At 49.5% G+C, this 25639-nt stretch overlaps 3 protein-coding genes across 6 annotated transcripts; 1 reads left to right on the top strand and 2 right to left on the bottom strand.

The window, feature by feature from the left end:
- Window positions 1–2112: 2112 nt before the first annotated feature.
- Window positions 2113–4081, bottom strand: HAPLN2 (hyaluronan and proteoglycan link protein 2; the record flags this gene model as incomplete). Its single annotated transcript, XM_079760460.1, has 5 exons — window positions 3955–4081; window positions 3387–3740; window positions 3094–3210; window positions 2796–2978; window positions 2113–2393 (listed from the first exon to the last, which is right to left on the bottom strand). The coding sequence occupies exons 1-5, from the start codon at window positions 4040–4042 to the stop codon at window positions 2113–2115; spliced, it is 1023 nt and encodes a 340-aa protein (XP_079616586.1). The 5' UTR covers window positions 4043–4081.
- An 8699-nt stretch (window positions 4082–12780) lies between these two features.
- On the top strand, window positions 12781–20846 carry GPATCH4 (G-patch domain containing 4). 3 transcript variants are annotated; one of them, XM_079760819.1, is made up of 9 exons: window positions 12795–12860; window positions 13151–13431; window positions 16205–16344; window positions 16790–16863; window positions 16961–17053; window positions 17155–17241; window positions 18720–18811; window positions 19068–19118; window positions 19350–20846. In XM_079760819.1, exons 3-9 carry the CDS (start codon window positions 16266–16268, stop codon window positions 20173–20175), a joined length of 1302 nt encoding a protein of 433 aa, XP_079616945.1. In that variant the 5' UTR covers window positions 12795–12860; window positions 13151–13431; window positions 16205–16265; the 3' UTR covers window positions 20176–20846. The 3 variants fall into 3 exon arrangements, with proteins under 3 accessions (XP_079616946.1, XP_079616945.1, XP_079616947.1); XM_079760820.1 differs by lacking the exon at window positions 13151–13431 and having other exon boundaries at window positions 12781–12860; XM_079760821.1 differs by lacking the exon at window positions 12795–12860 and having other exon boundaries at window positions 12898–13431.
- Window positions 20847–20995: 149 nt separating this feature from the next.
- Window positions 20996–23837, bottom strand: NAXE (NAD(P)HX epimerase). Of its 2 annotated transcripts, none has more exons than XM_079760823.1 (6): window positions 23598–23837; window positions 23379–23487; window positions 23147–23257; window positions 22951–23064; window positions 21808–21955; window positions 20996–21270 (listed from the first exon to the last, which is right to left on the bottom strand). In XM_079760823.1, exons 1-6 carry the CDS (start codon window positions 23777–23779, stop codon window positions 21068–21070), a joined length of 867 nt encoding a protein of 288 aa, XP_079616949.1. In that variant the 5' UTR covers window positions 23780–23837; the 3' UTR covers window positions 20996–21067. The 2 variants fall into 2 exon arrangements, with proteins under 2 accessions (XP_079616949.1, XP_079616950.1); XM_079760824.1 differs by having other exon boundaries at window positions 23379–23483; window positions 23598–23731.
- Between the last annotated feature and the right edge of the window lie 1802 nt (window positions 23838–25639).

Genomic DNA, 25639 nt, shown 5'->3' with positions numbered 1-25639 from the left:
TACCAATGTGTCCCAGAATCTATACTGCCCTCCTTGGTGCTTGTGGTAGACTTGGGTACTGCTGCTGCTACCAAATAGTATTTCCAATTTTGCTTCTGGGCCAAGGTGACTGCTCTTTCCCGCCCCCTTGTGGTTGAGTGGGGACCATGTAATCAGTTCTGGAAAACTGACGTGAACAGAAGGGACAGGTGTCCCTCTGGGCCATAGCTATTATTTTTCACTTCTGGCATAGTAACTTACAGCATTTGAGATGGTGACTACTCTATCAGCCTGGGTCCCTGAATAACTAAAATGAGAAGACCCATCCCCTTGTTGACCATAATGTACATGTAGCCTACCTAAGTGAGAAATTTTTATTTTAAGCCACTGAGATTTGGGGTTTGTTTGTCGTCGCATCATAAGTTAGCTTGTTCTGACTAATACAATGCCATACAACAACCAGTCCTACAAGCTACCTGCTAAGAACCTGAATAATAATAATTGTTCTATTATTGTTATTATTGTTATAATAACAATCATTATTATAGTTACCACTTACTGAGTGCCTCCTATGTGTAACAGACATGTACTACCCAGTACAGGCATTGTCTCAATTCTGCTCACAGCAACCTTGGAAGGTATTATCCAATGACCAAGACAGGAAAATCAAAGCTTAGAACTAGCACTAATATTTCATTTGCTATCTGAGTGAAGGTTATTGAAAATGCTATTCTTTGATCATTCTCTGTCCCTTATACAAATTATCTTTAACAATCATAGCAAGAACCGTCTTGGAATGCAAGTTTACATGTATAAAGTGCCATTAGAAAGTTCATGACCTTTGCTCCTGTCATTACTATTGTCTAGACCAGGCTTTTGTGGTGCAGATAGATTGCTTGAACAGTAAAAAATAAAAAATAATAGCCCTAGCCAGTTTGGCTCAATGGATAGAGCGTCGGCCTACGGACTGAAGGGTCCCAGGTTCGATTCCGGTCAAGGGCATGTACCTTGGTTGCGGGCACATCCCCAGTGGGGGGTGTGCAGGAGGCAGCTGAATCAATGTTTCTCTCTCATCGATGTTTCTAACTCTCTATCCCTCTCCCTTCCTCTCTGTAAAAAAATCAATAAAAATATATATATATTTTTAAAAATAATAAATAAATATATATATATATATATATGAAAAATGAATTAATGGCATTCAAGTTTGTACGTAGAGTTGCTGGTATGCTTCCTTTAGCCAGATGTTAAGAATGCTCCGGTCCAGTTGCCCCTTTTCCCTGGCGGCCATGGTGGTGGTGATTGCTAAACCAAATGCACAATCACCCCAAGTATCAGTCCTGGGGGACGTGCTGGTGTGTTTGCCGCCTCCTCCTTCCATGGGGTTGATTTCCCGTTAGTTGTAACAACGGTATAATTTTCCCTTCTTTAATAGTAGTCCTGAAAACCCTTCTGGGAGACTGGCAGGATACAAACACATTTAGAAATATTTTTAGGTCTCTCTTTTTATTTGTTCTGTGGTGGGGTGTAGGACTAGGGGTTGGAGCGCTTCTGGCAGATTTGAAGTAATCTTAGGTGAGTTTGTGGCGCCCCCTGGTGGTGCTTGGCAAAACACCCTGGGTTCTCCGCCTCTGTACCGGGCTAGGTAAGCTCTCGGCGTCTCCAGCTCCCCCTCGCCTTTGTGCTCTCCTCGCCATCCCCTCCTGCAGGCTCACCCCTAAGCGGCAGTCAGCACGCTTTATTGAGTTCATCCCCTTCACCCTCGACACCTCGCTGCGCTTACAGCTTCGTCCAACACAAAAACTTCCCGTTATTTTATTGCTGTATACAGAAGTCAGTTAATGTCCCCTGGGCGCCCCTCCCACCCCCTAGCAGTGGCCGAGTTGTCTGCTGGGGGCACGCGAACCGCCACGGGGCCTTGATCCGCAGGTCCGGGGGTCGTAGCTACACCCCGCCACCGGGCCGCCGCCACCTCCCCTCCCGACACCCGACCCGCCAGGAGTCCCGGGAAGGCGGGTCAGCAGGGGCTGCTCTTCATCTGGCGGGAGGAGAGGCTCGAGGGAAAGGGCAGCAAGAGACCCCGCCACGACTCCCAGGCGTTGTCGCGCGTGTGGAAGGGGGCGCGGCGGGCCCCTACTCGGAGTAGCAGTAGGTCCCGTAGTTGGCCTGCTGGGGCTGCGGGAAGCCGAAGCTGCGCACTCCGGGGTCAGGGAGGCCCCCGCAGCGCGGCCGCGGCGTGGTGATGGGGAAGCGCACGCTGCCGTCCGCCAGCCACCCGCCGTCGCATTGGTCCAGCCCCGAGAACTTCCAGGCCGCGTACAGGTGCCCGACCTTCGCCACCACGGCCCCGCGCCGCCGGCACGCCGCCTGGGCTTCGGACAGGGTCAGCCGCCCGGGCACGAAGAACACGTGGCCTGGGGACGGAGCGGGTCACTGACTGGCCGCGAGCAGGACGTGCGGGGTGCAGCGGGGATTCAGGCTCCCGTCGAGGGCTAGGCTGCGGAGAGCCGGCCGGGCTGGGTGGGAGGAGTGGGCAGGGGTGCGGATGGGGTTGCGAGAGGCGGGCTGGAGCGAGTGGGCGGAGTGAGGCGGGGGCCTGGCCTCGAAGAGACAGCCTAGCAGGTGCGGATCTCCAGCCCCTGGCGTTTCACTTTCTCCGCGACCATCCGCCAGACCCCGCCCCGGCGCCGCGCGCTCGCCCCGCCCCCTCGGCCAGACCCCGCCCCAGACCCCGCCCTCGGCGCCGCGCGCTCGCCCCGCCCCATCTTCCAGACCCCGCCCCCGGCGCCGCGCGCTCGCCCCGCCCCGCCCCTCACCTGCCTGCGTGGAGGTGAAACAGAAGGCGTCGTAGCGGTCGCGCTTCCGGTCGCGGGGCCCGTAGCTGCGGATCCCTGGCCGACCGTGGCCGCCGCACGGAGCACGCGCGGTAAGCACAGGGTAGTGCACGGATCCCTCGAGCAGCCAGCCCGCGTTGCACCAGTCCAGCCCCTCGGTCCACGCTGGAGGGAGACGAGGGATGAGAGGCGTCCTGGGCAGGAGCCAGACCCGGAGGTCGCCTCCGCTGGGGCCCCGGTTAGCCCGGAGGGGACCTAGGCGGTGCTCGGGGCCGCTCACCCTGGTACAGCTGGGCGTAGGTGGCCAGGCGGCCGTCCTGCTCCTCGCATGCCTGCTTCGCCTCGTAGTAATTGAACTGGTACCTGCCCCGGCTGGGCTGGTACGGAAACACCACACCTGCGGGGTGGCAGACAGCCTGGGGAGGGCCGGCAGACGAGGGAAGGGAAAGAAAAGGCGGGGCAGCCTAGCCGAGAGGGCGGGGGAGATGCTGAGCGAGGAGCCCTGGGGTCCCCGAATCCGCCCCCGCCCCTCTCCCCCGCTGGAGAGGAGGGGCTGGAACCGCCGAGCCTCACCCTCCAGGCGCAGGGTCAGCGCCACGCTCTCGTCCTCGATGCCGTTGATGAGCTCACAGCGGTACCGGCCCTCGTCCTCCAGGCGCACGCCCGCAATGACCAGAGAGGCGTCTAGCCGATGCCCCCTCCGCATCCTGGCTCGGCCCTCCAGAGCCCCGTAGCTCCGGGCATGCAGTCCGTTGGTGATGAGGATCGAGGTTTCCCGGAGCTCCCCTGGCTCCACTTTGCTCCAGCGAACCTTGTAGCTGGGAGGCAGGGTGCCCAGGATGCAGGGCAGCGTGGTCGTGGCGCCACGACGAGAGTGAATGACCTCGTGGATGGGGGGCAGGAGGTAGTGGGGGCCCCGGTAGGATGCTGAGCAGAGGGGGCCACAGTGGCAGGAACCCCCTGACCCCCACTGTGCCAAGTGCCCATCCAGACCCTGTTCCCCAGGCTGCCCCATTCTCTCCTCCACTGCCCACTCAGCAATAACTCGCACTCCCTGGGTTCCTCCAACAGCTGCCTTTCCCACTTTTCCCACACCTGGAGCTTCTCTCCCACAGATTCTGGGCAGGAACTGAGATCTTACCTGGGTCCCCTAGGGCTTTGTGGAAGGCGGTGAAGGCCCCCAGGAGAAGGAAGTGACAGAGTGTGGGGAGATTGAGCCAGCCTTGCATGATGGGGAGTCGGCCTAGCTGGGTCTACAAGGCACAAAGGGTGGGCCATTCTTTAGGGCTAAGGGAAGGGGGACAGGGTGGGGAAGCAGGGTGGAGATAAACTCCCAGCAGGGATCCTCAGAGGGACTGTCCCGCTGGAAGCCACGGGGCAGTACAAGGAGGCTTATGTTCATGGCAAAAGGAAAGGGGGAGGGGGAGGGGGTCCATAGCAACCACCCCCGCACCTCTGCCCATCCTCCTTCCTCTCTCCCATCCCTTCAGTCAGCAGGTCCTCTGCCTATGCCCTTCTCATCACAAGTGCCACTTCCCAAGTCTTGCCATCTGGATTGTCCGCTCCAGTCTCTATCCTCTCCCAACACTCATTACCATCTGAAGCCGGAGTAAATGTGTCCTGCTTAAAACAGTCTCTCCCTGTTGCCCTGAGAACAAAGCCCAGTTGCTCTGTGATCCAGTCTCTCCCTGCACTCTGCCACCTGTGCCTTCTGCACTGCGCTCCACACATGTTGGACTTCTGGCTCCAAAACAGTCCAAGTTCACTCTCACCTCCTCACAGACATCAGTTTGGGCCTCACCTCCTTTGGAAAGCCTTTCTCTTCTCCCCCCAGTTCACCACACTGAGGTGCACTGTGATCCACTTGTCTGGTTCCCCTACTGCACTGCACTGGCTTGGGGATTTTTCCCCCCTTAGGAGTACTTTTATCAGCAGCTAAGTCAGCAGTGTGAATTTGAAAGTAATACATACGTATATGTAGTGAGGTTTCCAGTAATTATAAAGTATAAAGTTATAAAAAAGATTTCAAACACAGTTGTCTATTTCAGTAGTTCTTTTTCTCCTTTATTGTATCTATTCTTCATCACCTTGATATTTATTTTTAAAACTGAGGACCCCTTAACCTAGTTTTATTCATTTTAAAAATTTGATTCCTCCACTTCCTAACTGCATGACTTTCAACAAGTTACTTTTTTAAAAATATATATATTTTTATTGATTTCAGAGAGGAAGGAAGAGGGGGAGAGAGAAATATCAGTGATAAGAGAGAATCACTGATCGGCTGCTTCCTGCACGCCCCCTACTGGGCATAGAGTCCACAACCTGGGCATGTGCCCTTGACCAGAATCGAACCTGGGACCCTTCAGTCTGCAAGCCAACGCTCTATTCACTGAGCCAAACCGTCCAGGGCTGAACAAGTTACTTAACTTCTCTCTGACTCAATGTCCTCATTAGTAAAATATGGATAATAATGCACACCTCCCTTACTGAGTAGTTGTGAGGATTTGATGAAAATAATATACATAAACTGCTTAAAATAGTGCCTGATATGTCATAGTGCTATGTATGTGTTTGCTCATTTCTGCAGCTCCCAGCATAGTTTCTGGCATACAGTAGGTACTAAATTAATATGTGTTGTGTGTTAATGAATGAGCTCATATGTAGGACTTCTGGGAAGGAGAGCTGGGACATGGTGAGAGGGAGGAAACACTGAGGAGGAGCCAGAAAGCTTAGGACCTGAGCTCCATCTTTGTGCAAATGAAGGTCAAAGACGACCTTGCAGAAGGAGAAATGGGGGTTAGGCACAGAAAGGACTTCCCTACGGCTAATACGGAAAGTATCTGGGACAGGGACATGAGCAAGAGAACCAGTTCAGTCCAGGAGAACCTGGTAAGCAGAGTGATAGTGGGGCCGGACTCACCGAGGGACCAATAGTCATAGCTAGCATTCACGTGCCTGAGACGGCTCTAAGCACTTTACATGTGTACTTTCATATTCACACCTGCCAGCAATCCTACACGGTAGGAACGATGATTGAACCCCATTTTATATACTCACACAAAGATGCATGCATTTTAGTAAACTTGAGTGGAGTCAAACAACTTGTAAGAGGAGGGATTTTCTGGGATTTGAATCAGGATCTGACTGACGCTTAATTTCTTAACGACTGATCTGTATTTCTGCATTTTAGAGCAAGTGCCCCCACATCTTCACACTCCTTACAGAGACTGAGAGAGGCCAACAGCAGCTCCACCACCTACCTGTTACAAGCTGGTCTCTTCACAGAGATGGAGGGAGCCGTGACTGGCAGCTTTTTGTCCTGCTGGAGGGAGAGGTTCCCGGTGAAGGAGTTGCCACTGGGAGGTCCAAGCACCTTAGAGCCCTGGACTTAGGCATCTGGTCAGTGCCGTCGCGCCTTTTGCACTTTTGAGCTCACAGAAGAAGCTGAGGGTCCAAGAACTCCACGACCCATTATTCCACTGAGCCAGGCCAAGTGACCCAGGTCCAGCCCTGTGACCAGGCACTATATCCGCAGTGCTCACTGCCCTGGGCCCAGGGGAAAATGCTGGGTGTGGGATATGGGGCAGGGACCCATTAAGGGGTATGGAGAAAAGGAGGCAACCAGAAATGACCGCCTGCAAGAGTACAGAGAGTGAGGTGCCCGGTTCATCATGCTCGTGGGCCAGAGAAGGGTATTGATGGGTGGGTATGAGGATGTTGGACCAATAGGCATAGGGATGAGGCTCAAAGATCCATAGCTGTCAAGCTCCAGATGCCTGCATTTTTCCATATGGGCCTCATCTGCAGGCTAAGCTGCTGGGCCAACAATCTTGGCTTGATGGGCACTAACTCCATAATAGGCCAGAACTTAGACAACCCAGAAGAGCGGCGCGGGGGAATGGAGCACCCCTCCCCTCCTCCTTTCCCAGCAAAGTCCTCACCTCTGCCCTCCGGTGCCTGGGTGCGCATCGCCTATGGGAAGAGGCTCTCAAGGTGGGAACCAGCTGCTTCAAGAAACCTGACCCCTTCTGTCCAGCCCCCCATCTGTCAATCTGTCTGTCCTTTCCTTCTCTGTCCCCACCCCATCAGAAGCACAATTTCCCTTTGTCCCCGTCTTTCCCCCATTGTTGAACAACAGGGGCCCTTTCTTTATCCTCTGGGTAATGGCAATAAACTGTCAACAGCTGGGGATGTGGGGTGCAGGACCGGCTGGCACACGCCACCGGAAAAAGGGTCTGGGTGGGGGTGGGCTTAGCCCAGGAACTGACATCCCCAAGGAGAACAGAATGAAATGGGGGCGGGGGGCAGAGAATGATCAGTGAGAAGGTTGAAATGGGGTCTCCTTCAATAAGAGATCTTGTGTGAGGCTGGGCTCCGTAGAGGGCAGAGTGTGCGGTTAGAATTACAATCGGGGAGATGGAAATTAGACAGCAAGGAGGATTTTTCTGTCCCCAGGAAGGGACATGGTATGGGAATGTCTGAGGCTGGAAGGATTTGGGGAAGCTCTCCAAGAAAGTGGTCATATTATTTTTTCCCTACTTCCCTACCTCCTCTTTCAGCAGAGGTACATAATCTTAAAGTTCTCAAGAGAACTTACGGGGCAGAAATTCACTTCTCTCGAGTCTTTCTTGTTAGGAAGTTTTTTCTGAAGTCTAAACTCCTATTGGAGTTCAAGCTCATTTTAAAAAACCTTTCTAATGAGGTGTAATTTACAGGCAACAAAATGCACAGCTCAATAAATGTTGACATGTGCATACGCCATGTAATTATCCTGCTTCCCCCATCAAGACATAGAACCTTTCCAACACCAGAATAAGCAAGCACATTTCTTTTTTGTTTGCTATCAATGCAGAGGGAGGACTCCCTCCATTAACAGCCATTTGGAAATGTTCTGAGCTTCAAATTGCCTCTCAGCCTTCTTTCATCTCTGCTGAGCAACCACACACCAGTAGTTCTGTGTTTCAGAACTGGAGGGAACTTCAGGATGCTTAGCCTCCTCCGTTACCAGAGGAAGAGGAGATGGAAGGGAAAGGGATTTGCCCAAGACCATGCAGAAGGCAGCTGTTGAGTCAAACCTAGAACTTGCTGCTTTTTTCAATAATCCCTCGTCCACTCCTCTCCTTGACCCTCCAAGTTGGAAGAGCTCCAGGGTTTTGACTGTAGATCTAATAACAGGAGCTCACCCCATGGACTTGATTGACTGTCTTTTCCCTTCGGCTCCATCCCTGTTTCTAAGCCCTTCCCTCCTCCCAGAGCGGACAAACAAAGAAGACAAATAACCCCTGTCTCCCGGGCCAGGACACCCTGAGCCAGCGCATCTGATTGGCTTCCACCCAACTCAAACAAACAGCTTCCCAGAGAGAGGGGGGCGGGTCTAAAGCAAAGGCTCCCCGGCCCGTCCTACCACCGTTCCCGGGCTCCTGCCTCACCCACCCCTCCTTTCTCCCCAGATCACTTCGGAGCTGTGGTTTAGACGTCTCTGGTAGGTAAATCCATAAAAGGCTGAGTTTGGCATGGAGGTAAACCTAGAACTGTTTGATAGGTGCCAAAAGGACCGTTTCAGGATAGAATGAGAAAGGAACAGACCAGGAATAAACATAGTAATAGTCAAAATGTGTTTAGTGTGCTCAAGGTCACTTTCATTCTCAGTTTTTCCCAAGGCACTGCAAAATAGGAAGCCCTAACTGGTTTGGCTCAGTGGATAGAGCGCCTGCCTGCGGACTCAAGGGTCCCAGGTTCAATTCTGGTCAAGGGCATGTACCTTGGTTGCGGGCACATCCCCAGTGGGGGGTGTACAGGAGGCGGCTAATTGATGTTTCTCTCTCATCCTCTCTGTGAAAATCAATAAAATATATTTTTTTAAAAAATAGGAATCGAATAAGACCACTCAGGCTTGAGTTGGCAACTTTTCACTGAACTAGCATCTTTTAAAGAGAGGCTTTTGCCACTTCTGCTACCTACTGACCAGAGGGAGGTGGAATCATCTAGAACAAGCATGGAGTCCTGACACCTCTTCCCCTAACATCACAGGCTCAGCTTTACCCGCTCCGGGCTCATTTGGCTGACTAGTTTTCTTGACCCCTGATGATGGCATGATCCCAGTTTATTACCGGGAATGTCACATGAAGGACTTGAAGAGTTGGCAAAATGGCACTTTAGGGAAAAAAGCAAGGAGGGAACAGTGCCTGACGCATACAACACACTCAGTACATTTTGGCCCTTATTATTGGGGGTGGGGAGAGACACCGAAGAGAATAGAATCAATCAAAACAGACACTAACTGCTTGATTTTAAAGGATCACCTGATTTATAAAAATCACACACAAAAGTCAATGTCCCACTTATTTTTTTATAGCAAAAGTAATACCTACACATAATGAAAAAGAATTCAACCACTACTAAAGGGATAAAATAAAAAGCCGAGTGCTTCTTTCCTTCCTTCTCACTTCCCCCTATAACCATTAAACCATTGTTAAACTTCTCTCTGTCAGAAGTTTTTAAGACTCTACAAGTCCTGGCTGGTTTGGCTCAGTGGATAGAGCATTGGCCTGTGGACCAAAGGGTCCCGGGTTCGATTCCAGTCAAGGGCAGATGTCTGGGGTTGCAGGCTCGATCCCCAGTAGGGGGCAGGCAGGAGGCAGCCAATCAATGATTCTCTCTCATCATTGATGCTTCTATATCTCTCTCCCTCTCCCTTCCTCTCTAAAATCAATAAAAATATATTTTAAAAAGATTCTATGAGAATGCAGATAAGTGGAAACATACAATATGCATTTATTCTTTTTAAAATTTATTTTAGAGAGAGGAAGGAGAGAGAAACATTGATTTGTTGTTCTACTTATCTATGCATTTATTGATTGACTAGAGGTCCGGTGCATGAAATTCATGCACTGGAGGGGGGTGGGCCTCAGCCCGGCCTGCCCCCTCTCACAGTCCGGGAGCCCTCAGGGGTGGGAGGCAACCCAGCGATCAGGGGAAGGCAATGCCCCCATCACACCTCTGCTGCTGCCACTGCCGGCAGCGCAAGCCTTGGCCAGCCCTGGTTACCTGAGTCTCGGGTGGCCCTGGGCGGCTGGGCAGCTGCCATCCAAGGCTTGCCTGTGCCTCGGGCCAGCCCTGGGCGGCTAGGGGGGCTGAGGGGACTGGGGGACTCTGGAGGCAGGCGCGCGGAGCGGCCAGACCCGCCTGGGGGCGGGCCCAACCGTGCTGCACGCCTGCTGCCCCGATGGAGCTGAGGGGACTGGGCGCCACCATCTTGTGGCTGTGGGCACCATTATTGTTGAGGGTGTGGTAGTCAATTAGCATATTCACTCCTTATTGGCTGTGGGCGCCCCCATCTTTGAGGGCATGGCAGTCAATTAGCATATTCCCTCCTTATTGGCTGTGGGTGCCGCCATCTTTGTGAGGTCACGATGGTCAATTTGCATATTCCCTCTTTATTAGAAAGGATTCTTTTTTTTTTTTTTTTTTTTTTTTTAGGATTCTTGTATGCATGTGCCCTGACCAGGGATCGATCCTGCAACCAATGGAGTTACTTGCTCAGGGCCCATATATTCTTTTTAATTCAACTGAAATCATATCATACAAACTGTTCCCTACCTTGCTTTTTTCATCTAATAATATGTTTTGAGAATTTGTCCTATCAGCACATGACATAAAACTTCATTTTTTTTCATCTGCACAGGATTCCAGTGAATGACTTTAGCATAATTTATTTAATGAGATGCCTATTGATGAACATTTTGGATTCTAGAGGTTGGGACAATTAATTACTTGGGAAAAAATTGAGTCCATAACTCATTCCTTAACCAGGGGTGTGGAACGTCATTTGGTCTGGCCCTGCCAAGCTTAGGAGTGAGTTAATAAGGTGTTTGACCAGGCTAATTTTTAAGTTGATAATTCTGTATGGTCCTCGAATGATGTTATATATATCCAGATGGCCCTTGGCAAAATAAAGGTTTCCCATCCCTGCCTTAACTAAATAAATTCCAGGAAGCTCAAAGATTTAAACTTAAGAATAAGTTGCTCATTTTCTCTGGTCACTCCCATGCATACAAGAGGTATACATGCTGTTAAATTTCTGTGTGTTTTTTAACTGAAGCCAGAATGAATTATAGAATAATATTTTGAATACGTTTTTATTGACTTCAGAGAGGAAGGGTGAGGGAGCGAGAAACAGAAACATCAATGATGAGAGAGCATCATTGATCAGCTGCCTTCTGCACACCCCCAGTTGGGGATCGAACTCACAACCCAGACATGTGCCCTGATGGTTCTCTCTTATCATTGATATTTCTATCTCTCTTTCCCTCTCACTTCCTCTTGGAAATCAATAAAGATATATTTTAAATAAAACCAGCAACCTCCTGGTTCATAGATCAATGCCCAACCACTGAGCCATGCCAGCCGGGCTAGAATAATCATTTAAATTAGAAGGCAACTTTTATTGCTTTTTAAAGTGATTACACAATGATGCATTTAATTGTAGACAATTTAACAAACATAAAATCATTTTTAAAAATTATCTTTATTGTTGAAAGTATTACAGATATTCCCTTTGTTTGTTTTCTTTCCCATTGACCCCCTCCAACCCGAACCCGCCCCTTCCAGGCCTTACCCACACTATTGTCTGTGTCCATTGGTTATGCATATATGCATATAAATTCCCCGGTTCATCTCTCCACATAAAATCATTTTTAAAAATAAAAATTCCCTAGCTGGTTTGACTCAGTGAATAGAGTGTCGGTCTGCGGACTGAAAGATCCCAGGTTTGATTCCAGTCCAGGGCATGTGCCTGGTTTGAGGGCTCGATCCCCAGTGTGCAGTGCGCAGGAGGCAGCCGATCAATGGTTCTCTCTTATCATTGATGTTTCTATCTCTCTTTCCCTCTCACTTCCTCTTGGAAATCAATAAAGATATATTTTAAATAAATAAATAAATAAATAAATAAATAAAATGCTATACCTGAGATCCACAGCAGGTGGCGAAAGAAGACTGCGTTACCACTCATACGCTCTAACCACTGAGCAACCAACCAGGGCACTATGTGGCATACTGTATTTTCAAACTAAAATTAATTCTATGGACATAAGGGAGTATGACACATTGAGCAATCATGACAACGCTTTATTATGAAATGGCAGTTTTCCTTTTTGAAGTTCCTAGGAGGCGTTAATTTACCATAAATACTGATATAGGGAGGCAAATGACGGATACTTTTTTCAGGTTTTAGTTCTTGGGTGGCTCGGTGAAGCCTAGGAACAGTTTCGGGGGATGGGGATGCTGACTTTTTTGCATCATCTTTCCCTTTTCTGCCTAAGGCCAGTCCAACCCCCTCATTCTGGCTTGCATTCCGGGATCCTACATCTCTCTCCATGCCCCACCCCTAGTCTCCTCCAGTCCCACTTAGGATCCCAACTTTCCCTGAATAGGCCCTCCTGAAGTCAGGGCTCGTGTCTTCTGCACATTTTATCACCAGTACCAAAAGGACAGGTCCTGGCACACAGTTGTGAGTCAGAAATGTTTGATGGACCTGCTGAAACCTCTAATCTCTAGAGGCTTTTATCAATAACTGTGCCCACGAAATTCACCCCAAAGGTGCTACCTCCTCAGCCTCCACCAATCTCTAGGGCACTCTCTATGCTTTCCCCTAGCGTTTTCCTTCCTCATGTTTGTGCCCGGGGCTGGCTCAGCGTTGGACCCAAAGCTGTGTTCGGTATCTTAGCACACAAGTGCCTTGGTCGCTCAGACACTGCAGGTGGGCAGTGAGTGGAACCCTCCCTCCACCCCCCACCCCCCGCACCCCCGCACCCCAGCACCCCCAACCTCCGGAAATGGGCACGCTCTGGGGCCGAGTTTCTATAGCAACCACACCAGCAAATGGGCCCACCCCCAGACTGTTTCTCCTGGGAGGACCGGGACTTTGGTTCCCGCTTTCGTCTCTATGGTTTCGACAGCCTAGAAGGACCAAAACGATACTTCCGGGAAGGTGGCGGCTCACGAGTCAGCTCTGGCACATGCTTCCGCCGGGAGGACCCCGCAGTGACGGTAAGGGGCTGCTGCCTCCTGAGCGGTGCCAGTTGGAGCCCGGGCTCAAGAGGGTGGTGCCATCCAAATAAAACTGCGGCGGAGGCGGAGGGGGCTGGGATTTAGACCCCGAAGGAAGGAGGCCTAGGGAAAAGGCAGCCGGCTCTTCAGATCCGCGGTAAAAGGAGAGGCCCAGGGCCACTTCTCCAGAAAATCGGGGTGACGGGAGAGGAGAGATTCCTGACAGTGTGCTCGCAGCCTTCCCAAGGACGGCGGCGCACGGCCTGGGACCTAGTTGCTTTCGTCCACAGGTGTCCATTGTAAGCCACAGCAATCCCACCTGTGCCATTCGGTTCAACGAATGACTGAACGCGTTCTCGGTTCCTGGCGCTGCACGAAGCGCACCGAGGTTGGGGATAGAGCCCGTCTCTGACTCCAGGGCGTATTGTTTCGCATTACCGCGACAAGGACAGGCTGTGGTAATGCTGCAGGAAGCACAAAGAGCTGTAAGAGGCTGAGGAATGTGGTCATTAACGCTGGTTCTGATGTGCCTGAGATCCTGGACCCAGGACATGCCAGTTATTTGATTTGGGCAAGTAATTAAACTTCGCAGTACTATTTCTTCGTTTGCGGGTTACAGTAAAACCATGTCCTAAAAGGATTGTTGGGAGGATTAAATGAGATATGTGTTAAGCAATTAGCAACAGGCTGTCATCGAGTAAATGCATAAGTATTATTATATTATTACTGAAATTTGGGAGCTGATAGGTCATAGATAACTTCTGAGAAGAAGCAGAGTTTTGAGGTGGCCTTAAAGACTTCAGTGTTTGAATTTTAACAGTATCAAGAAGCATGATAAGGCCATTTCTTCACTCAATGCTTTTCTTTTTTTTAATATATTTTTTATTGATTTCAAGGAGGGAGAGAATCATTAATTGGCTGCCTCCTACAGGCCCCCTACTGGGGATTGAGCCTGCAATCCACATGACCGGAATCCAACCTGAGACCCTTCTATCTGCAGGCCGACACTCTATCCACTGAGCCAAACTGGCTAGGGCTTCATGCAGTGCTTTTCTGTTGGGACTGTCAAGGTATCTGCTAGGTTTACAGGTAATAGTTCTTCACAGTAGAAATGTGAACAGAAATGTGAGTCATTCTGAATTTGCTATTTTCAAACCTAACCAGACTGGTCATCATTCTTTTTTTTTTTTAATGTTTTTATTGATTTTAGAGAGAGAAGGGAGAGCGGGGGGAGAGATAGAAACATCAATTGGCTGTGTCCTGCATACCCTCTACTGGGGATCGAGCCCACAATCCTGGGCATATGCCCTGACCCGGAATTGAACCGGTGACTTCTTGGTTCATGGACAACACTCAACCAACTGAGCCACAGTGGCTGGGCTTGTCATCATTCTTAAGCCTAATATATAATGTTTAGGAGGGGTGACTTGATGATGTATCTCAGCCCAGCTGGTGTGGCTCAGTGGTTGAGCATCAACCTATGGACCAGGAGGTCACAGTTCGATTTCCAGTCAGGGTGCATGCCTGGGTTGCAGGCTTAATTCCCAGTTCAGGGGGTGCCAAAGCAGCCAGTCAACGATTCTCATCATTGATGTTTCTCTCTCTCTCTCTCTCTCCCTCTCCCTTCCTCTATGAAATCAATAAAAAAATACATATTTTTAAAAATGACGTATCTGATTTTTTTTTAAAGCATACTTACTAGACCTTCCTAAACTCACATGGAAGTTTTACCTTCAGAACTGTCACTTTGGGAGGCTACAGGATTACTCCAATAATGCTATTGATCGGCTTTAAAAATAGTCTGCAGTGCTTGTAATAAACGATCTGTATAAGTTAACTTTAGTGAATCAAGTCAGCAATAGTAGTCTTAGTTTTGAATGCCTTTTGTAATCAGCCATGTTAACCATTCCAGAGGCAAATTTGGTATATCAGTTCAATAAAGCCATTTTGGGGTCCAAAAAGAAGAACAGTGGAATGACTATGAAAATGTAATTAGGCCCTGGCTGGTGTGGCTCAGTTGGTTGAGCATCGCCTGGTACACTGAAAAGTCCCTGGTTCAATTCCAGGTCAGGGCACATACCAGGTTGCGGGCTCAATCCCTGGTCGGGGTGTGCAGGAGGTGGCCCATCAATGTTTCTCTCTCACATCAATGTTTTTCCCTCTCTCTCCCTTTCTCTAAAATCAATAAAAACATTTTTTAAGGAATCACTTTTTTAATTATGTTTTTTTGTTAATTCTCACCTGAGGATATTTTCCCATTGATTTTTAGAGAGAGTGGAAGGGAGGAGGAGAGACAGAGAGAGAGAAACATCAATGTGAAACACATCAATTGGTTGCCTCCTACATGTACCCAATCAGGGCCAGGAATCAAGCCTTGACCAGAATAGAACCCGGGATCCTTCAGTCCACAGGAGGATGCTCTATCCACTGAGCCAAACTGGCTAGAGCAATAACAACAATTTTTTAAAAAGAACATATTAATTAAAAAATAAATTAGTTGGGGATGTGATAGAAAGAGGGCCACTTTAGAGTCGGGCAACCTAGGCTCATATTCCAGCTCCATCTCTTATTAGCTGTGTAATCTCAGGCAAGAAACACAGGTTTTATTTTCCTCATTTGTAAAGTCATGATAATACCTAACAGGACTGTCAGGATTAAATGAAACTAGAATATGGGTAATCCACCTGTTGTGCATTAAGTGCTCAGTAAGAGTGTCCTTCCTGAGCTGGACAATTTCAAGAGGGGTGCTTGAACAAGACAGAAAGACAGTGACAGTGGGGAAGAGGTGTGTAGCGCCCCCACTGAAAGGACAGTGTAAATGCTAGGGCACAGGTATAGGATATGGGCTCTATTAAGTACTGTTATAACTCAGGTTAACAAGCATCTCACTGCTTTGTTCTTACATGGTAATAAACCATGGGAGTTTTCATGTACTGGCAGAGTGGGGACTGCACACAAGCTGCCTGGGTTTGAGTTCTACACACATTAGCTGCGTGACCTTGAGCAAGTCATCTAACCTCTTTAGATCTCAGTTTTCTCATTTTTAAAATAGGGATAATCATACTTTCCGGGAGGTAAAGTTCAGAAAATCTTCCTGGGATGGGAAGATTAAGTGACATGATTCATGTAAGGCCGTAGCACAGCCTGGCAGGCGGTGAGCTCTCCCTAAATGTAGGTATTATTAACTTTTGACACGTCGGCATTGACCTCTCTGTGGTTAGACAGGGAGCTCCCCAAGGACCAGGGCTCCTTCCTCTGTCTCTGCCTCAGTTTCAAGAAAGAATTCTCGTAAGAGCAATCAGGATGGATTTGATGTAGGATGGCTCTCTCCTTTCTTCTTAAAGGGATGATAAGTGACCTCTTCTTCTCTGGTGAGGACCTGAGGACAGTGACTCTTTTCTCAACATGAAGGTCACCCCGGAGGTCAGGAGTCATGGGATGAAGTTTGCTGAGGAGCAGCTGCTAAAGCATGGATGGACTCCAGGTGATCCCCATGGGTACCTTCCACATGACCCCAATTTCCTGCCTACCCTCTGCCCAAGGGAGAGGCATCATCCTGGATTAACCCTATGCAGTCCACTCAATTGGAGGAGGAAAACTAGCTTAAAGGGAAATTTGCAGAAGAAAATTTCTGACTTTCCCAAAAAAGGGGAGAAGAGGAAGAAATTTGACAGTGGGTATTAAGAAGTGGTTGGGAGGACTGGGGCAGAGGGGAAGAACACGACATCTGTCCTGAAAGAATTATAAAGGAAAAGCTCGGGCTCAGATAACGGCAGGGGGACAGCATGGAGAGGTGTCAGAAAGAATGGAACTCGGAGGGCTTCCGAGAGGGATAGAGTTTGCCCAATGCTACCAGTGGCATGTGTTGGGGTGCCTTGTGAGAGCATGGGGCAGGCAGAGTAAGCTCAGTCACTCACTGTCTTCTGCAGGCAAAGGCCTGGGCCGGAAGGAGAATGGCATTACCCAGGCCCTCAGGGTGACACTAAAGCAGGACACTCATGGGGTAAGACTGGGCAGGCTGAGGGAGGTGTGGATGGGGGAAAGGGGGAACCCTTAGGACAGGGAGGCAAGTTCAGAGTTCCTACTTCTTCCTCTGGCAGGTGGGACATGACCCTGCCAAGGAGTTCACAAACCACTGGTGGAATGAGCTCTTCAACAAAACGGCAGCCAACTTGGTAGTGGAAACTAAGCAGGTATGAACTCTAATAGGTGGGCATGGGAAACATGAGGGCCTGGGACATGTGGAGGTGAGGGAGCAGGGGTATGTCACCCGCTCACTGAAACTTCCCCACAGGACGGAGTACAGATAAGGCGCCTTTCTAAGGAGACCACCCGTCATAATCATCCCAAGCCCAACATGCTGTATCAGAAGTTTGTGAAGGTATTAGAGGCTGGGGGTGAGAGGGTTCATTCTTTTTTTTTTTCCTTCCTTGGGGCCTGGACAGTTGACTTGTATGCCCTACATATTCTCAGGATTGTCCTAACAATGGGATCCTGTGACCAACTTTGCTGTTGCTCACTAGTAATTAGACTGCCCAGACCCTAGGCAAGAATTGGGCGGGGGGGGGGGGGGTATGAAAGGGGGCGCAGCAATGGAGTGGGTGGTAGGGCATAGTCAAGAGCTGCCAGAGTGGGGCAGGGAGGGGGTGTCCAATTCAAAGGACGTGGAAGTCAGACCTGAGAGATGATCTGGTCCGTTCTTACTCTGCACATGTGGCCAAAGGTGGGGCAAGAGGGGCTTGCTGAAGAGCCCACAGTTGGCCAGTAATGGCAGACAGGACTGGAACCCAGGTCTTCAGACTCCACCTACTAAGCATGTCAAGAGAAGGGAGCTAATATTTAATGGTCACCTATTATGTGCCAAGGTCTCTACGTGGTATCTAGCACATCTTTCCCATTTCTCTTCATCTCTGTGGCCATCTTCTATCCCAGACCATCATCATCTCCTACCTAATTTCTCTTACAGCCTTATACACCAGACTCATCACCGTTAATCTAACTCCCCACTCCAATCAATTCATCCTCCACACAGCATCCAGTGTCTAAAACAAAAATTTGTGTCATTGACACTTCCTTGATTTATGATGACAGATCAGATGATCAGACTGGCTCATGTGGCCTTGTCCCTGCCACCTTCTCTAGCTCTGTCTCTTGCCACTTATCTCAGGACCTTTATACTTCAGCCAGATGGAGTGATTATTTTTTAAGTTTTTGCACATGCTATTCCTTCTGCCTGGGATATTCTACTCCCTTTCCTCCTCTACCTGATTTGTTTTGTCTCCCAGAGCTCAGCCACTTCTAGAAACTGTTTCCTAAACCCTGAAATCTGAGTGGGTACCCCCCCTCTAGCACAAACTTTCATCATAATTGCTAATGTTATGCCATACTCCCTTCCCCCTCACCATGTAGATTCCATCTGGGCTGGACCCACCATCTCATTCTTATTCCACTCTGTATCCTCCACCCTTGGCCCATAGTAGGTTCTCAATCTGGTCAAGTAAAGTCCTGTGCATAGGTGCTGGGGATGGGGGAAAGGTGCCATCTTTATTGCCAAGATTCTTGGACTATGTTTGGGATGACCACGGGGCACTTGTCCCACTGTGAAGCCCTGATGGCCCTTCCTCCCTTCTTGTGCCCACTAGCCAGGGAGGCCAGGGCTGCTCTCCCCCCACCTCCCACAGCCCTTCACCTGCCCACGCTGAAGTAGGCAGTTCGGTGCACCGCTCTGTGGGTCTGCAAGAGCGCTATTGGGGGCTGGCAAGTTTGTGCCTCCGGGTGTGAGTTCCTGGGGAGGCTTCCGGGAGGGAAGGGATAGCAGTGGTGTGTTGTGGGCCTTGTCCACCTCGTGATTCCTCCTAGACTGCCACACTGACTGCAGATGGGGAGAAGCCAGACCAGGACTTGGAAAGCTGCAGTGACGACGACAACCAGGAGCCCCAGCCTCCAAAAATGTGAGACTTCATTTCAGCGCTGGGGCAAGTGGGAGGAGATGCTGCACATCTCTAGAGAAAGGACCGGGTCTGATAATGCTTGACTGGGGCTTCTTCGGGGTGAACTGTGTTGCACTAATCTTTGTATGTCCTGCACCTAGAAAAGTGCCAGGTCCTGAACAGTGTAGAAGGAATGTTTTAGAGGGGAGGAGAGGTCAAGCTTTTCCACCAGATCTGTTTGTAATTTCTGATCTCCCCCACCCCAACCCTCCACCAGTCTGACTGATGAGATGCTGCTCCAAGCCTGTGAGGGTCGAACAGCACACAAGTAAGTAGTTCCTTGTTAGCTCCTGGGTCTCCCTTTTCTCCCTATCACAAGCCCACCCCTGAGGATGGCCTACACCACTTCTTGACTTTTTCACCCCAGGAAAGTGATTCATACTATCTGCCCGTATCTGAAGCTGCTTTTAAGATAGCTCCTCCCCTACCAGTTTCCCCTACAGTCTCAAGAAGTAGGCTTTTTCCTGATACCCACCCTCTGACTTTGGCCCTATTTCAGGGCTGCCCGTCATGGAATTACGATGAAGGCTAAGCTTGCTCGTTTGGAGGCCCAGGAGCAGGCCTTCCTGGCTCAGCTCAAAGGCCAGGACCCTGGGATCCCTCAACTGCAGACTGAGAGCAAGGCCCTCAAAAGAAAGAAAAAGAAGCAGAAAGAGGAAGAAGAGGCTACAGCAACTGAAAGGGATGCAGACAAGGAGTATCCAGAATATACTGACCAGAGCATCAGGAAAAGCAAAAAGAAAAGACAACTTCAAGATAAGAAAGAGGGGACACCTGTAGGGGATGAGGAAGAGGTCACAGACACAAGAGGGCTTGGGGAACTAAAGAGCAGAGAACAAACTGATCCGTCCCCCAGGAAAAGGAAGAAGAAGAAGAAGAGGCAGCGCCGTGAAGAGGAGAAGCGGGGGGTCTTAGGTAAGGGAGGAGGTGAGGATGGCATCAGAACAGGGAAGGTAGAGAGCCGAGCACACACTGACGCACGTAGCAGAAGCAAGAGGCAGCCGTGCGAGGAGGAGGAAGACTTGAACAGAGAGGATAAAGAAGCTGAGGAAGCTGTTGTAGATGGTGGGACCAGGGAAGCAGAAAGCAGAGCGTGCAGTGGTGAGAAAAGCAGAAGCAAGAAAAGACGGCGGCATCAGGAGGAGGGTGTCTTGGACATAAGCGATGGACATGAGGATGGCAGGACTAGGGAAGCAGAGAGCAGAGCACACCCTGGCTCAAGCAGCAGAGGTCAGAAGAGGAGGCAGCAGCAAGCAGAGGAGGAAAGAGCCACAGTCAGCACTGACCAGAGAGCAAAAAAGAAGAAACGGAAGAAGAGAGACTGAAGGTCAGGTGAGGGTGGTCCTCGATCAGTTTCTTTTCAGGAGTTGTTGAGGCCTCAGAGACCTGAGTTGATCAGGTCTCCTGCACCCTCCCAGGGAGGAGTCCTTCCCGAGGAACCAGCTCTGGATACCAGCATGCTGAGAGGAGAGCAGTAGCACCTGCCTTAGTTGAGGGAATGGGCTTCTTCCCCTTTGCAGCTCCTAACCCAGAGATCATGAACTCAGATGCCCATCGGAGCCAGGCAGCCAAGGGACAAGGAGTGCTGGGGGCTGTGGCAGTAGGAATGCAGGCACCCTTTGAAGGAGCATCCTTGCTGAAAGAGACTGAAAAGGTTGACTTATGTGACATGTCCTGATTCTTAAATATTGTGACGCTAAGGAAAAAACATACAAATCTCGTTCTGTGAGCTGCTTTCTAACACTATGCCAAATGAGTCAATAAACGTCAGCTTGGGCTCCTAGCCTGTCAGTCCTGACTGGCATCTCCATTTCCAGTCTGGGAAGGTCCTAAATACAAATTAAGTTTCCTTGGCACCTTTGAAGAAATTCCTTCTGTTAACCTCCTGGGGTCTTGCTACATTGTTGAATGGGAGGGGAAAGTTTAGAGAACCTCATCCAGTGTCCTGTCTGTGTCCCTAATGGGTAAGACTTATGTGTGTATAAAGGACAAGCACACCTCACTTGGGAGACTTTTTCAGCATCTGAAAGTCAGTATTTAGTGCCCCCAAATGCCACAGCAACTTCTCTTGCTTGTTCTTCCCCAAAGAGGACACCGTATCTCCAGTGTTGCCGGCCACCCATTAACCTTTACTGCCAGAAGAGCTTTCAGGTTTCCACCGTTCTGGGAGAGTGAGGCACCAAGTCTTTATTGGGAAGAACAAACGCCTGCCCTCCCTCACTGCAGACGGTATACACACTCAGTGTCAGGGTACGGTGGCAGATTCAGCTGGTACTTCTTTTCCAGAGCAGGTGGTACGAAACGACCCCCCAGGTAGTGGTAGCGACCAGTAAAGTGGGTGGCAGACTTTTTAGGTGCAGTCAGGGAGATGAGCAAGTCTGGCTGGATCCCTCCAGGGTTTCCCTTCTCCACATCCCATCCTGAAAAGAGGGTTGTATTCAGGAAGAGCAGAAGAGGCCAGATGTCTATCTAGTCTTCCAAACCTTGCTCTACCCTAGTCCTAAAGAAATGGGGAGCCCCATTTAGGACTGCATCCCCACCTGAGGAATTGGCATCCTTGGAGCTCCATGTATCTCTAGGCTTTGGTCTCTTGGAGCCAACATGCAAAGCATACTCTTGAACTCTGCTCCCAGCTGTGTTCTGCACCTCTAGACCAGGGGTCCTCAAACTTTTTAAACGGGACCAGTTCACTGTCCCTCAGACCGTTGGAGGGCCGGACTATAGTTTAAAAAAAACTATGAACAAATTCCTATGCACACTGCACATATCTTATTTTGAAGTAAAAAAAAAACAAAATGGCAAAAACACCCGCATGTGGCCCGCGGGCCGTAGTTTGAGGACGCCTGCTCTAGACTCATTTTAGACTTGGTCTGAGCCTTGGGTCAAGAATCATGATTCCTAGGTACCTACCTCAAAACAGGGCAGGGCCCCAATCCCAACCTCCTTGAACCCAGCACCTGAGGGAATGTCGATGCTGGCAATGGGCACAGTGAGTCCACTCAGGACACTCAGGATGCTGCGGAATGGCTCCCGAACATCTCCCTTGAAGCTGAAGCCAAAGATGGCATCCACCACCAGCTCATATAGCTCGTCGATCAGCTTGGCCTGTGGCGGAGCAGGAAAAGTAAAGGAAGTCAGAGCCAGCAGCTGTACAGAGAGTTCTTCACTTGATCTTAGCCAAAAGGCTGAGAAGCGATGTACAGAGAGTTCTTAATAGGAGAGGGCTGTCCTGTGTACCCACAGAGGCACAAATACAATTTTGTCTAATTCACATGATATTCTGAGAGTTAAGTGCAAGTCGGTCCCTGATTCAGGTCAAGTTGAGTCCAGACACCGAGTTCTGCCTGCCTGCCTGCCATTGGGGAGGCTACAGTATCGGAGAGCCTGAGACTGGGAGTCAGGAGGGCCAGGTTCTGGTCTTGGCTTTGCCATGATCTGGTCTGTGACTTTGGACAAACCACTTTCATACATAAAATGTGTTAAAAATTTTAAAAGCCCATCAAGCTCTCAAGTTTCCCACCCCCTAAATCCATGCATCTGCAGAAAGGGTTTAGGCATTGACTTCAGCTCCTAAGATAATGTGTTGACTGCATCCTAGGGGAAGAGGAATGCCTACAGAGTGAAAGGAGTGACCAGGGGAGGTGAAGGGGAAAGGAAGCTTTCTTTCTTTTTAAAATATGTTTTTATTGATTTTAGAGATAGAGTGAGGGAGAGAGAAACATCAATCGGCTGCCTTCTGCATGGCCCCTACTGGGGATCAAGGCAGCAGTGCAGGCATGTGCCCTGACCAGGAACCCAGTGACTTTGGTGATGGGAGAGAGCTCAAACAACTGAACCACACCAGCCAGGACAAGGGGAAAGGAAGCTTTAGAAGTGGTGATGGGAACTCATAGAGCACACCTTATGGAGGAGGAGAAGGCTCTTACACTGCTTCTATTCAAATAGCATACTTTAGGCCCCTTCTGTGCCAGGCACTATTCCTACCCTCCAAGAGTTTAAGTCTAGAGGAAGATACGCAGATGAGCTCAGCCTAGAAACCTGAGGGAAGAGCAGAATACAATGGTTATTATGGAGGAGGGCACTGAACTGGAGCCACCTACCTCTGAGGGCATTTCACCAAGGAAAGGGATGTGCATTTTCTGACACTGGGTCACCAGGGCAGTGAAGAGTGGCTTGTTAGGTCTTTTGGGGTAATAGATGGTTGGCTGGTAGCCCTAGGAGGAAAGGAAAGAAGGGGTAATTCATGTTCAGATCCTAGAAACCTTACTGCCTCCCCACAGCCCTCCACATACTCACAAAGAGTTTGAGGTGTCGAGCACAGACCAGGCCATCTCCTCCGTTATTCCCAGGGCCACAGATGACCAGGACAGTAGGGGGGCTCCTGGACATTGACGTGGGGGGATATGCCTGAAGGCAGAACCAGAGGGGATTCAGAGTAGGTTTGCGCCAAACGGCCCCAAGCTCGCCCCAACTGTCCCACTCCATAGGGTTCAGGCCAGGGGGCCAGGTGAAGAGTTGCACCACTGACCTTGGCAATGGCTGTAGCACAGCTCAGCCCAGCCAGCTCCATGAGTTGGTCCACGCTGAACTGGTACTCCTTAAACAGCTCCTCGTCCACGGCCTGAGCCTCCTCCTGGCTGAGCACACCCTCTGCTCAAGGGCTCGGTCTCGGGGGCGGCACAGCGCCCCACGTCCCGCACAGCAGGGAGAGCCCTCCGCCCGCGCGCCCGGCCGGAGCCCCGCCTACCTCAAGTACTTCACCAGCGCGCTCGCCATGACCTCCGGGTCCCCGCGGCCGCCCGAGCTCAGCCGCTGCGGCCCCCACCAGGGGGGTCCCACACGACAGGCGTTGGCCTGGGATCTGACGCGCGGCAGGCGCGATCCCGCCACCAGCAGCCCAAACCCGAACAGAGACCACAGCCGGGACATCCAGCTCGCGGGGCGCGCCCTCGGCCCTGCCCGCCGCCCTGGCGCATGCGCAGCGCTATGTCCCGCCCCCGAGAGGCCGGGGCGGGACCACTCGCCGGAAGCGCCTTAAGGCTCCCGCTCGCTGTGCTGCGCGCCCAATTCTTCAAGTTTAGCATTTCAGTGAGCCCGGGTTCCTGCCCTACTGCTAACTAACTGAGTGAATTTGGACACTCCAAGTTTCAGTTTCCTGTTTATAAAATGGAGTAAGGTACATACATTTCACAGGGTGGTAATGCATGCAAAGCGTCGACTGGAGCGGGTACTTGGGACTCAATAAATTGAGCTAGTGTTCTTATGCACGCTGCTACTAAGCGTTTTATATAACTTAGGGCCCTCTCCTCACATTAGCTCCCCCTAACTCTGTTTACCAGGATAGTACAATGTATTTCCTAATCATACAGAATACTTACCTCTTTATCAAAGTAATAGTAATAGAAAGTAGGATGAGTGTGCCATTGTCAAAAATGCTGAAACCATGGACTCCCGGTCACGATAATATTTCAAGAAAAACCTGGAGAGGAAAACTAAATCTCTTACCCAAGAACTTTTAAGAATGTAAGCACACCCTTGCATGGTTAAGGGAGAAGTCTGTGGAATAACAAGTTACCATTAAGGCACTAAGATAATTACTCAGGTGGAATGAAGGTCATTTTTAAGCTAGATTTATTCTTTTCTGTATCATGAAATGCCTCTTGACTAGTTCATTGTGAATAGCAAGGACCCCCTCCACCTTTTAACTTCTCTTCTGATAATCTTCTCTTTACTTATGAGGTTTATCATCTCTTATGGGATGTACCCTTGGTCTCCAGCTATGCTTGCTTTTACATGTTTGTGGTGGGAAATTGAATTTACCAGACTGTGATTGTGGTGGAAAACTTTTTGTTAAGCTGTGTTTATGGTTGGAAATTGGGTTTACAGTGTACATTACAATTGGATAATCTTGCCCAAGACCTCATTAACTTTGTAACTTTACCAGTATATAAATAGCTTTACTTTCATGCCTGTTTGAGAAATTAATTTGGTGATTCTGAAAATTCATTTCTAAAACACGAGGTGAAGCATTTTTCTTTGACATAGATAACATTTTGAATACTTACTAGTATATGTGCCAAGTGATAAACATGAATCATCTTATTTCATCTTCACAGCAACCCTGTTATTATTCCCATTTTACAGAAGAGAAAACTGAGACTCCAAGATGTTGAATGACATGCCCAATAGCACAGTGGTAGCTGTCAGTGGAGCTAGGATTCAAGCAGCTTGACCTAGAGTCTGCAGTATTAAGCATCATTCTATACTGAACGGACTCCCAAATGCATATGTATGTAATTAAAGGCTTGTCACTGCTGATTTCATTTTGATGAGATGTACCTATAAAATAATGGCACAAAGCATCCCATCCCACCACACACACACACAGAATTTACCAAACAACCAAATGACAGCTGTCCCCAGGAAGGCAGTGCCCAAGACCTAATTCACTTTGTTGCTGTTCCTCACTTTTGGAGTTTTCTTTGGGAAATACCTTCAAAGTCAATTTAGAAAGGGCACATGGATTGACCACCTACTGAGTGCCAGATGCTTTACATAGATTATCTAATTTGATCCTGTCAATCCTATGATATATTTTTCTCCTCATGTTATAGATAAGGAAATTGAATGGCAGAGAGAAGTCAAGTAATTTTTCTAAGATAGCACAGCTATTAAATGTAGAGCCAGTGATGGTTAATACTGAATTGGCAATACTCCTGGGTGGCAGACACTGCTACTTATCCCTCAAAATCTGTTCTTTTTCCTTTGATAACAGAATCCCTGAGATCT

The sequence above is a fragment of the Cnephaeus nilssonii genome (assembly GCF_951640355.1).
Source record: "Cnephaeus nilssonii genome assembly, chromosome: 21".
NCBI classification, from domain to species: domain Eukaryota; kingdom Metazoa; phylum Chordata; class Mammalia; order Chiroptera; family Vespertilionidae; genus Cnephaeus; species Cnephaeus nilssonii.
This window is presented reverse-complemented; position numbering and strand designations above follow the sequence as displayed.

Bases quoted from the DNA above. Each gene is read 5' to 3' on its own strand.
- GPATCH4 (XM_079760820.1), top strand. From the start codon at position 16,266: ATGAAGGTCACCCCGGAGGTCAGGAGTCATGGGATGAAGTTTGCTGAG. The intron at 17,054-17,154 runs GTATGAACTCTA...ACTTCCCCACAG, and splicing joins TGGTAGTGGAAACTAAGCAG to GACGGAGTACAGATAAGGCG. The intron at 17,242-18,719 runs GTATTAGAGGCT...GATTCCTCCTAG, and splicing joins TGTATCAGAAGTTTGTGAAG to ACTGCCACACTGACTGCAGA.
- NAXE (XM_079760823.1), bottom strand. From the start codon at position 23,779: ATGTCCCGGCTGTGGTCTCTGTTCGGGTTTGGGCTGCTGGTGGCGGGA. The intron at 21,956-22,950 runs GTAGGTGGCTCC...GCTCCGCCACAG, and splicing joins TTGGTGAAATGCCCTCAGAG to GCCAAGCTGATCGACGAGCT. The intron at 21,271-21,807 runs GTGCTGGGTTCA...CCCTCTTTTCAG, and splicing joins CAGCATCGACATTCCCTCAG to GATGGGATGTGGAGAAGGGA.